Genomic DNA, 12,861 nt, shown 5'->3' on the forward strand with positions numbered 1-12,861 from the left:
TAAAGCCTCACATTTGCATTGGCTGAACTTTACAGTGCATTTTTGCACTGAAGCACTGTTCCCTCCTCCACTGGGGCTTCCACAGATCAAGTGGATTTAAATTATCAAGCATTTGGTTTTTAAAACATAGTCAAAAATTGTATTTGGGTCGACAAGTGAAATATATTACAGGTGTTGTCAAACAACTAAAGGTATGACTAAAAGGAAGAGTTTGAATTACATTTAAATGGCTTTTTTGTTTCGTTATTCCACAGTGTTGGTCTCCCCTCTCCTCTCAGTGATTAATTCAGTCTCTGTTTCTATGTACACAAATTGCCACGGGACAAGAGCCTTTTTTTAATCTCTGATCAATACGACAGAACAAGACTCAGAGCAGAGCAGCGGCCTGGAAAAAGCACAGACACCATGTTGGGGCTATTCCGAGACGTGATGTGTCGTGTTAATGATCACATATCCTGAACAGCTCCTCACTCGGCACTCCTGTGACGAAACTGATGGGTGTTCATTTATATATTATCCTTAATTTTCATGCATATGCAGCTAAAGTAGAGTGAAATGACGCAAAAAAACTCCAACCTCTTGAGTAGAAAATAAATGATTAAAAAATCAATATCCCCTCAAAAACTTGGATCATATGGGGACCGATGGCATCTCTCGCCAGTTCCCCAGCTGTGACCTAGAGCACCTGCGGGGGTGGATGGGAGCTGTGTGTGTTTTTACTGCGGACACTTTAGCATAATGGCGGTGGCGAATGTACGTTTACGACTGCTTTATTTCTCTAAACCATTAACGAGCAGGTGGGGGTGCTCACAGCGACTGTTGCCTGCCGACAGGATTGAACAACCTGTTTCGATTATCTCCCGACTGCCCGGGCTGGCGAGACGGAGGGAGAGTAGGAGAGAGTGAAACAACTTTTTTAACAATGGATACTTTTGTGAAAGAGGAGCTCAATAAAGTGGAGTGGACGTCTTTACAGCACACACTGCCAGCTTGCAAGATAAGTTCTACCGTTTGCATGTCTGCACAGCCACTGCATAATTATACCAACCACATGTGAAACACTCGAAAAAACAGCTGTTACCTCTGGAATATGAAGAGAAGAGGAGGAGAGAGAAGGAGAGAGGACCGTATTGTGGGCATAAGCTTTAGATATTCTGAGGTGCCAGTGAAAAGGCTTAATGCAGAGCTCTCTCGTTGGCAGCCTCACTTTGCCGACAGGCCTGAGTCCCACCCCCCACCCCTCTCTCCCTCACACACACTCTCTCTCTCTCTATGTGTTCTCAGTGATGATGAAATGAGAGAAGCACAAACACAGGGAGGATGTAGAAAATGATGACGTACAACACAGAAACACACCGACTATAAAGGAGTGGACTGAACAAACATGGGCAGATGTTTTTGATATCTATGGTCGTGTGGTAAGGGAGCAGGGCTGAGGTCAAGAATATAATCACATACGGTGAACACTAGTGAACATTTTTTGGTTGTAAAGCTCCTCTTCGGTGGCCAAAACGTCTCATACAAGTGCTTCAATGGAAAACACAAATGCAAAGCTAGAACGGCACCCACAACGGAAGTGAGTGACAATGGATGATGACCATGAAATGAGCAGAGTTACTAACTGTGGTCAAGTGAGCCGTCGTTTGTGAAAACCTGGAGAAATCAGTCGACGCTTAAAATGAGATGCTTGTCTATTCAAGGTGTTACGGTACAGGTGCTTCAACCTCACATGACTCAAACATCCATGACATGACCATGGTAACTTCTTATTTCATTACTTATTTCATCAGTGTCAGTGCCTCACTGTTCACTTTCATTATGTGTGAACGAGGAGGCAAATTAATGATTTGCTTCCTGTTGTGAGGCAAACCGCAGTGTGGCATGTGTGATATATGTGACCGTGCCCTTATGATGATATTCTACTTTTCTGTGTTTTATGTCAATGGATCTTTATAAATAAATTTGGGTTTTGTACTGTTGGACACAGAAAATCAAGCTGTAGAACTCATCTTGCCTTGCACATTTTCACTATCTAAACATTTTTAGACTGAAGATTCATCCATTATTTTTCCATTTACGATGAGAAAATTAAATATTAGCTGGACCAATAGTCATAATTGCAGAGTATTTTTTTTCACTTTTTAATCGGTATAATCTTAATCAAATAGATTAATGGATCAGCAGCAGAACCAACTCCTAACCTCATGGAGACACTATATTCCATAACTCTTCTTTTCATCTCATTTGGCATTTGCATGTGTCTAAAGAGCCGATAGTGAACCCTGAGAAAGTTCAGACGTTTCACTGGCCTCAGCTCCAGCCTGTTTGTCCTCTGCCCTGCAAAACTATTCACATCCCGTCTCACAATGTCAAAACCCTCATGATAAGCCCCGCATTATTAACAATGATTCTGTGTGAGCTACCACTAGTGAGAAGGAGAGAGCTGGTCCTCACCCCTTTAATTACAATAATGAATTATAATTACTGTTGTGACTATTACCCCTGTCTAAACAGTGGCGGGAGCAAAACATCCTCCACTCTGTAATTTATAGCCTTCTGCTGTAAGCATTTATCATTGTGCCTTAGCTCTCAAACATACTGCATCTGCATCGGGCCCATAAAACACACAGCACGGCACCAGTAGGAGACACAGACCTGAAACCAAGAACAATGTTGAATCTGACATATTTCATTGAAGTAAAATTAACTTTGAGTAGAATGGTATAAGTAAAAGGAAAGTGTATTATTAAAACTGCGTGCATCCTAAACATACATATCCCCTAATGTAGAGTCTGATGGGTAGTGAGAGTTTAATCTGAGCAGAAACAGACGGGTAACCACGGAGTGAATCAATGCAACACCTGAAAACCATTAGCTATCTAATGGTAAAACAGACAAAAGGGGAAAAACAACAATAACCGAGGGCATACTATAAATAAGAAATGAAAGAAGACAAATTTTCTGAGAGCCAAAGAGAGAAAATCCGAGTGATTCCACTGATACGAGCAGCTGCTTGTGTCTAAAGTCTCCAGGGTAAGGAAGAGACAGAAAGAGAGAGTTGAAGCGAAAAGGACCCAGACAAAAGAGTAAATCACAATAAATATTTATAATGATAAGTAATGCTGCGGACCATAAATATTAAACAGCAACAGCCTCTGTGTGTTTGTGTGTATACGTGTGTGTACTTGTATGTTAAGCAGTGTCTACAGGGATGCAGGAGCCGGCACTGAGTAATGCATTGACTAACATTGTACATAAGCTCTGATCAGATGAGCTATGAATATTTACCCAAACAAAGCATTTCAATTGCATTATCAGATTGCTTGTTTGGCGTTTTCTAAAAACAACTGGGAACCAACAAGTATAATTTCAATTAGCATAGGTATAAAGTATTACATAAACATCTTTACATCCAAACCACCTCCTCCACATTATTCATTCACTGCATGGATACATTCTTAGAAAACAAAAATGTATCAAGATCTAGGAAATGAACCTCTATATCGTGGCACTGAGGGTCAAACACAACAATACTTTACCCAATATGACATTTCACAAAACATTTCAAAGAAACATGACGACATTTCACAAAACACAACATTTTCTTTCATGAAACATGTTGTGTTTTATGAACTGCTATGTTTTTTATCCTCCCCGTTTCCTCTCTGCATTGTCATTGTGCCCCTATGCAAAACTCTCTTTTCAGTATGGCCAACCTATTTTCCATGATGGTATTGTCTCAAACTGTCACCAGTAACAACATCAGTAATGATCTCGATATCCATGCTGCTTAAAAATCACGAAGAACATAAAGACCTTCAACACTAATTCAAGTAACAATTTCACAATTTGGGAAAGATTTTGAATCCCTTTCTGTCTGAGGGCTGACGTGAAGATTGATTCACTAAAGAATGGAAGCAGGGTTAAACACACAGCTAAGCTCTGTCCAGAGATAGGAAGAAACCCTTCTACAGTAACAGCACATCAAAAGCAGCTCTCTTAACACAAAGTCAAAGCCCCAAGTTGTAGTTTCACAGGGAATTTTACAAGCATTAGCTTTAGGTGCAGGGAGGCATTCTTAACTTTTTCCGCTTTAGTGTCATGGTTAATGCACCAACATGACAACTGATATCAATCTTCTAATGTAACTCTGGGCAAAAAAGCAAATGACAATATTTTCAAAAAAGGTCCAATATTCCTTTAATGTGTGTGTGTGTGTGTGTGTGTGTGTGTGTGTGTGTGTGTGTGTGTGTGTGTGTGTGTGTGTGTGTGTGTGTGTGTGTGTGTGTGTGTTGTTTATTGAGGAGGGCAGGCCAGTCCACAGTGAGAAATAAGAATAAAAGAGTTGTCCTCCCTTTTCGTACTACAGCGTAATCTGACCACCTCACGTCTGACAGAGAGCACAGAGAGGCTCGTCTCCTTATGGTGTACTGCCCTGTTCACTGCAGTTAGACAAGCAGACAGTTGGAACTTGTGGAAGAGTGAAACAGTGAGACAGGAACATAGTGTCAGTGGAATGAAAAGGTGCCTGTCATTTGACAAATCAAATTAAAAAGCACAGGCACTGGAAGCTGTAATATAAAGTAAAGAATAAAGTGAGCTTGAGGTAAGTAGAAATGTAAGCCCTATAATAACAGAACCAGTCATTAGGGGCCTCATTGACTTTATCACAATTAATACTTGAGCTCAACATGCTCTTCTGCTCTTGGCAAGTGACATAATTTGTCCTTATCGGCTGGGTGACGGACAGGTTAATTTTCCTTTTTACCTGGTGCTGACTCACAGGAGCGGGTTGAAAAGTGCTCGCTGAATGTGATCAAGAACAGTTTTACATTTACGCACTCTATACTTTAAGATGTAGCCAGAACAGGTGATTTCATATAAAGAAGTATGACTGATCACTGACAACACCCCCTTCATCATTTCTTTCCTCGGCCCTCCTTTCTGCATGAACACTTTGAAGCAGCAGTTAACTTCTTTCTATGCTTCACTACAGACTTTACTAACTTTGTGCACAGATGCAATACCTTTTCTAAAATAAATTACTCATTATCCACACAAAAATGAGTGAAGCGGCCGCAGCTTGTTTGATCAGACTCCAGCAGATAAATAAACAATCTACCACCTATTGTCATTGGATAACAAACCTTGTAACTTACAGTCTAAATTACTAATGAACTAAATTATGACAGACCCACATAGGTAAACAAGTCTGTGCAAACACATTACTGAAAACACACACACCGGACACATATATATAATAAATAATCTTATGGGATAACAAATGGATAAAGGCCAGCAATGACCAATGACTTTGTCTGGTTTTAGCCTTGTGTTGACCTTGCCGGTGTGAGTGTGTGTATATCTGTGCGTGAGTGTGCATGTATTCATTTCAATTTTCTCAGCCCCAGATCCAAACACAATTATTGTGGGAACGTCTGTTTAATCTGTATTTTGTCTCCAGTGGCATCTCATAGGGCTTGTGTGTGTGTGTGGTCCAGGCATTACTCATGTTGTGGGGACCTAAATCTGCTTACAAAGTCACATTATGCGACATTGTCTTCCTTATGGGGGAAAGAACAAGTCCCTAAAACGTAAATGATACAATTTTAAGTTGAAGACATGTTTTAAGGTTGGGTTAAAGTTTTAGGTTTAGGTTAAGATAAGGTTAGGCAGGTAGTACCTATGGTTAAGGGTAGAATAAGTCTCCAAGAAATCAATGTAAGTCACTGTAATATCCTCTGAAGCCACAGAGACACCACTGTGTCTGTGGCTGTGTATGAGTGTGTGTTTATTTCAAATTCTCAGCCCCAGAGCCAAACTGAGAGCTTAGTGTGGGAAATATCTGTTTAATCTGCATTTTGTCTCCAGCGGCATCACATAGGGCTTGTGTGTGTGTGTGTGTGTGTGTGTGTGTGTGTGTGTGTGTGTGTGTGTGTGTGTGTGCACATGCGTGCATGTCTGGCCAGGTCAGAATATCTAAACACTGATCTAACATTGTATAATCTACGAGTGCCGACATCCATGCCAGTGCAGTCCTCACTGTGTGCCGTAGCATTTCATTCTATTTACAGCCAGTTCTCTCGCTACATTCAGCAATCAGGATTCCACGGCAGGCTGCACGCTCCTGCACGAGGCCAACATCAGCCTGGTCTTATCGGGTATTAGACTGCCCTGCAATCTCCATTTCATGAGCACCCAGTCTATAAACACTATTGATTTTCACACTGTGCTTTTTGCACTTGTATCTAGTGGATTGTAGGTGTTCTGTCACAGGAATGACAAGTAATGAATAATAATTCACAGTTATAGAAAAATGTTCGGAGAATTTTTCTGATCTAGTTAAAGAAGAGACTGCTGCTCAGGACGGCTACTGAGGGCGACTGGATGGTGAAGAGGATGAGGAGTGACCTCAGACACACGTTAACCGTGAGAAACTAAACAAAGACTAACACTGCTGGAGGTGATTAATCTACAATATTCTTTTGAAAATAATTCCTAAACCTTCATTTTGATTTGTTTTAATGGAGTCGGTCACGTCATTATAATTTACAGATGTGATATTAATCCATCCTAAAAAGCAAGACCTTTTAAGATTTCTCTGATAATAAAATGATCCAGTTTGAACTGATAGTTCTGTAATTCTATAATTCGACTAGCAAATAAGTTGAAGTGTATGAAACCTCATATGTGAGCTATGAGCTGCAATTTGAGAGTAATCACCAACTTTGACCCAATACAATCTGTGAATGAGTTTTTCTTCTGTTTATTTGTGCTTTTGTCTGAGGCAGCTTAGCTTGAGTCACCATAAATCACAACTCATATGGTAAAGTCTCAAGACACAGCACGCAAACACACCAAGATTTAATTCCTAACAAAAATAAATTACCTCAAGATGATCTTAACATATCACATTCAAGATAAAACTAACCATACTTTGTGAGGCCACCGTGATCATTGACCACCAAAATTGAATCAGTTCATCCATGAGTCCAAGTGAATGTTTGTACCAAATTTGAAGAAATTCCCTCGAGGCATTCTTGAGACATCACGATCACAAAAATGGGACGCACAGACGTACAGACAACCGGAAAACTGTGTGTCACTGGAGTGTAGGCATAATAAAACAAGTCCTTTAAATGTAAGTAGTGCAAGTCAGGCGTTATTGTGCTCTCTTTGGATTTCATTTAAATTTCTCTTTGCAAATAAATCACAAGAAACCACCCTGCGAGTAATTTATCACACTCGACTGTGGAAACACTGCACAGTGGTTTTCTATGTTACTCACCAGGATTCGTAACAGTGAGGTACCGGGAGGCGTGTTTTCAGGAAGGCTGATGTTGTACAGTGGTTTGCTGAAGATGGGCCGGTTATCATTCTCATTGATTATCTCAATGAAGATGCGGGCAAATCCCACATGGTCGGACATGGACTCATTGGCATAGAGCTGAGGAGAGACAACAATAGAATGACAGAGTGCAGCACATACCCCCACCAAGGCCCAACAGTCCCCATATGAAACCAAATTTAAAGTCATTAGAAGTCTTTTGATCTGCACCAAATAGCACACTTACATTTCAGTCCCATAAACATGCCTGATTTTTTTCATCATGATCCATTAATTAAAAATTGTTAGAAAACACCTTGCAATGTTAATTAAAGTGAAACAAATAATCCAGGATCTGCCCTCTGATCCTGATATGCACCAAAATTATTTTTTCCTTGACACATGCTGCAGTTAGTTTATGTCTAATGCTTCTAACAAACAAACAAACACACCAAACAAACAACTGTACAAGGGTGAAAACATGACCTCCTTGGTGGAGGTAATTAAGATTTACTTATAGCTTCAGATATTACTACTCAGTCCAAGAGAAGACAACATATGTAAAATACTGGTTTATGTTTAAGAAAGATTTCACATTATTGGCTGGCATCCTAAAATCTGGGACAATTTGTTATTCTATCAAAGAAGTAGCTTTGGAGATCTTGGATTATACTAATCATGGCCCGCTCTGGTTCTGTAAACCACTCAGAGGTAAATTGAGGTGACAAAATACCAATTTCACTGTTCAAACAAATGTGCAGTGTTGAGAAAGTGATACAGCTACAGTCTGAATGAGCGTTGTGTCCAAACAAAAACAAGTAGCAAGAAACATTCAGTCTTGATGATTGGAAATCGGGTCCACAATTCATTCAAGGGCAGTCACACGGAAGGACACTATAGCTGCTTTGTCTTCAATAACTCAATGTTTGGTCATCGAAGGGAAATCTCCCTTTCTTAAACCATTTCCAGACATAAACAGACCCAATTATTCAGGATTTGTCCGGATTTTGCCTTTCACATATGGACAGAGCAGCAGGCGATTGTCTGAGTCAGTCACATTCACAACAACAGCTAAATGTCCGGAACATTTAGGTGAAGGGTGGTGGAGGAGGGACATGGCCGGCGGAAATCCGCCGGCGGAAATCATACATTTTAGTTTAACATTGGCATTGGTTCTTATCACCAAAAGCTCTTGAATCTTGTTGTCTCGACATTGTGTTGCAAGGTGACCTCATCGTCAGTGTCGTCCATGTTATGGCACCTTTTTTGTGATGAGTTCTCCGGACATTATGCTCCTCTATTTTAACATGGGCTCAGTGGGACATTTTACATGAGGACTTGCAGGTTATACTCCAGAGAATGACCGAAGCAACTGACTCGCACATTTGCGTTCTAACAATCAACTTCAGGAAGTTAATGTCTGAAAGCAGCATACTTCTATCTCTTTAAAAATATATACACTACCGTTCAAAAGTTTGGGGTCACTTAGAAATGTCCTTATTTTTCAAAGAAAAGCACTGTTTTTTTCAATGAAGATAACATTAAATTAATCAGAAATACACTCTATACATTGTTAATGTGGTAAATGACTATTCTAGGTGGAAACGTCTGGTTTTTAATGAAATATCTACATAGGTGTATAGAGGCCCATTTCCAGCAACTATCACTCCAGTGTTCTAATGGTACATTGTGTTGGCTAATCGCCTTAGAAGACTAATGGATGATTAGAAAACCCTTGAAAACCCTTGTGCAATTATGTTAGCACAGCTGAAAACTGTTTTGCTGGTGAGAGAAGCTATAAAACTGGCCTTCCTTTGAGCTAGTTGAGTATCTGGAGCATCACATTTGTGGGTTCGATTATAATCTCAAAATGGCCAGAAAAAGAGAACTTTCATGTGAAACTCGCCAGTCTATTCTTGTTCTTAGAAATGAAGGCTATTCCATGCGAGAAATTGCGAAGAAACTGAAAATTTCCTACAACGGTGTGTACTACTCCCTTCAGAGAACAGCACAAACGGGCTCTAACCAGAGTAGAAAGAGAAGTGGGAGGCCCGGTGCACAACTCAGCAAGAAGACAAGTATATTAGAGTCTCTAGTTTGAGAAATAGACGCCTCACAGGTCCTCAACTGGCAGCTTCTTTAAATGGTACCCGCAAACGCCAGTGTCAACGTCTACAGTGAAGAGGCGACTCCGGGATGCTGGCCTTCTAGGCAGAGTGGCAAAGAAAAGCCATATCTGAGACTGGCCAATAAAAAGAAAAGATTGATATGGGAAAAGAACACAGACATTGGACAGAGGAAGATTGGAAAAAGTGTTATGGACAGACGAATCAAAGTTTGAGGTGTTTGGATCACACAGAAGAACATTTGTGAGACGCAGAACAGGTGAAAAGATGCTGGAAGAGTGCCTGACGCCATCTGTCAAGCATGGTGGAGGTAATGTGATGGTCTGGGGCTGCTTTGGTGCTGGTAAAGTGGGAGATTTGTACAAGGTAAAAGGGATTTTAAATAAGGAAGGCTATCACTCCATTTTGCAACGCCATGCCATACCCTGTGGACAGCGCTTGATTGGAGCCAATTTCCTCCTACAACAGGACAATGACCCAAAGCACACCTCCAAATTATGCAAGAACTATTTAGGGAAGAAGCAGGCAGCTGGTATGCTGGCTGTAATGGAGTGGCCAGCGCAGTCACCAGATCTCAACCCCATTGAGCTGTTGTGGGAGCAGCTTGACCGTATGGTACGCAAGAAGTGCCCATCAAGCCAATCCAACTTGTGGGAGGTGCTTCAGGAAGCGTGGGGTGAAATTTCTACAGATTACCTCAACAAATTAACAGCTAGAATGCCAAAGGTCTGCAATGCTGTAACTGCTGCAAATGGAGCATTCTTTGACGAAAGCAAAGTTTGAAGAACAAAATTAATATTTCAAATAAAAATCATTATTTCTAACCTTGTCAATGTCTTGACTATATTTTCTATTCATTTTGCAACTCATTTGATAAATAAAAGTGTGAGTTTTCATGGAAAACACGAAATTGTCTGGGTGACCCCAAACTTTTGAACGGTAGTGTATATATGTTGGACATGCTACTTCCTTCAAGCATTTCTGGCTGGAAAACTGTGGGTAGTTAAGGGGATGCTGGCTATTGTGTCCTGGTTGAACCCTGTATATTTGATTTCACTAATCACACCTTGTGATTCTTTTCTGAGTGACAGGGACTGCATTCCCTGTCATGTTAATGTTCAAATGCACACTATGAGAACACAATGACACAGAGTTGAAAGATGATCGCAGTTTGAAACTCACAGAGAAGCTGTATCTGCGAATCCGTTCATAGTCCAGCTGCATGGCCACCCTCATCCTGATGTCGGCACGCCCCTGCACCGCTGTGGGGGAGATGGTGAAGTACTCCGAATTGTTTCCTGTCAGAAACACCTGGAACATGCTGTTCACCCCCTGCCGCAGGAAGGATAAGACAGAGAGAAAAGTAGCTGTTGAGAGAGAACAAGTGCAGTGTGCAATATATATTCTGCGTCTAAAGTACTAGTGATGAATATAGACGATACAATTTATGCTACAGAATATCCATGGAAGTTAACATCCTTTTAAGACAAAGCTCACAATTCATGACAGAGGTAGAGAGACTGTAAAAATACACAGAAAGTCAGAGCCGACACGACACCAAACCCCTGATTTGCACCAAAAGCTCCATTCACTCTTATCAGTTATGAGCAAGATGTTTGGTTTCTATCTCTGCATCTTTTTCGCAAGACTTCTCCCGTCCTTCAATATCTTTCTGCACATCCCCCAAACACTGTTTCCTTTCCCTTGTCTGTCTGTCATTCAGAATAAGTGTCAGAGGTCAGAGCTGTTTACAAAGTGGCACTTTAACTTTCAGAGTGCTATACACACACATCCATGCCAATAAATCTGCAGGGTTCAGTACATGACGGATGGGCCCTTGGTTATTATAAATCCCATACTTCTGTTTCTGTGTGTATTAATTTGCTGGCAAAAGTCTGTTACTGGAGGTGTTGAAGCAAAACCTTATAGAGATGTTTCAGATATCACTACACATGTGATCTGCTGAGCGGCACATTGCAGGGAAGGAAGAAGAGAAAAGGCAAAAAAACAAAAACATAAAAATTTGTGGTATGTGTTAAAATGTGTGCTGAAAATGTATATGACATGGTTAGACAGCAAAACAGATGTAAGAATCAATTTATGGCCTCGTATCATCTCCTCATTTGAATTCTTCTTTATCTCCACCTCATAAACCCTACGCTGCACCCACAATATGTAAATCGACATTTCTGCAACATGAAGCGAATCCCGATGGACTGCCCACAGAGATGTACACAGTACGTCCAACTGGGATGATTAGCGGTGAAGAAAGGTTGAAAATATATGATTTAATTATGGTGGTGTGTGTTTTATGGGAGGAAAAGAGGAGCTAATGTGATCCCTGATGACAACCATGACTATCTACCTCAGTACAGATACAAACGTCTGGGTTTTGTGTAGTGTCCTATACTATTTGTTGCCAAAACAATCTTATATTATGTGAGCAAGAAGTCATGTTCTGTATTACGTGTGACTGTATGGTCAGGTATATCTATTGTTTGATCAGTGGTTATATCAAAAACAGGAGCATCTACAAACCTCTTCTATCTTTCAATTCTCTTTCACAGAGAAATCCTCAAGTGCACAGGCATGATGAGTAAATATAAACGAAGTGAGGGTCAAAATGACATTACAGCTCTGAAAAGCCTGTAGCTGTCTTTTGCTGAGAAAACTGCTCTAGATGCTTCCTGTCTCAATATATAAAGCTGCGGGGCGGCCAATCACGCAGCCACTGTGGCAGAGAGAGGAAGACGGGTGCGGTGGCTGATTGGCATTATGCTGGTGGTTGAAATAGCCCCCTTGTTTTTGTTTTCATCTCTGGGAGAACCATTGTGGCTGATGACTCCTATTTAAAAGACCATCCAATATGCAGGGATGTCACCTCAAACTGCCCATAAACGTAATTGCCTGTCCATTTGCTCCTGCCTTTAGAAGCCCCCAATAAAAGCACCCTTTCAGATGCAACTGCCACAAAGTTTAGTGACAAGTTCCCGCAGCAAAAGTTTTTTAAGATCCTAGCCGAGCAGAAGGGAATATGAAGGCAGCGACAGACAGACAGAGAGAGAGAGTTAACTACCACTTGTGTCATCGTCTAAAAAATGAAACGTCTGCCTATAATCCCTCACACTTGGAAAAAGTGAGATTACAGCACAGGTGTAGCGGAGTGTGAATGAGTGTGTACTGGCACTGACATGCAGGTTTTAAAGGATCAAAACAGCAATACAAAACTGCAAGACAAAAAAAAAAAACGTCTCATGGATTTTGCTCTTTGGAATGGATGTATTCTCTATATGGCAGCCGTCTTAAAATGCAAGACTGGGGGAGAACAGGCAATTTCTATGTCTATGCGCACAATTTGAGGACACTGTATTTGACATAGTCAGCTTTTTTTTAAAGGTATTTTGCTTT

At 40.8% G+C, this 12,861-nt stretch overlaps 1 protein-coding gene across 1 annotated transcript in view; it reads right to left on the reverse strand.

Moving 5' to 3' along the window:
- cdh23 (cadherin-related 23) overlaps nt 1–12,861 on the reverse strand; it is a 158,673-nt gene that overhangs the window by 58,081 nt on the left and 87,731 nt on the right. The window contains exons 12-13 of the mRNA XM_047342361.1: nt 10,636–10,785; nt 7,289–7,447 (exon numbers count right to left, since the gene is read on the reverse strand). Coding sequence (XP_047198317.1) covers nt 7,289–7,447; nt 10,636–10,785 — 309 coding nt within the window. The remainder of the gene's footprint in view (nt 1–7,288; nt 7,448–10,635; nt 10,786–12,861) is intronic.

This window comes from Hippoglossus stenolepis, chromosome 12 (assembly GCF_022539355.2).
Source record: "Hippoglossus stenolepis isolate QCI-W04-F060 chromosome 12, HSTE1.2, whole genome shotgun sequence".
NCBI lineage: Eukaryota > Metazoa > Chordata > Actinopteri > Pleuronectiformes > Pleuronectidae > Hippoglossus > Hippoglossus stenolepis.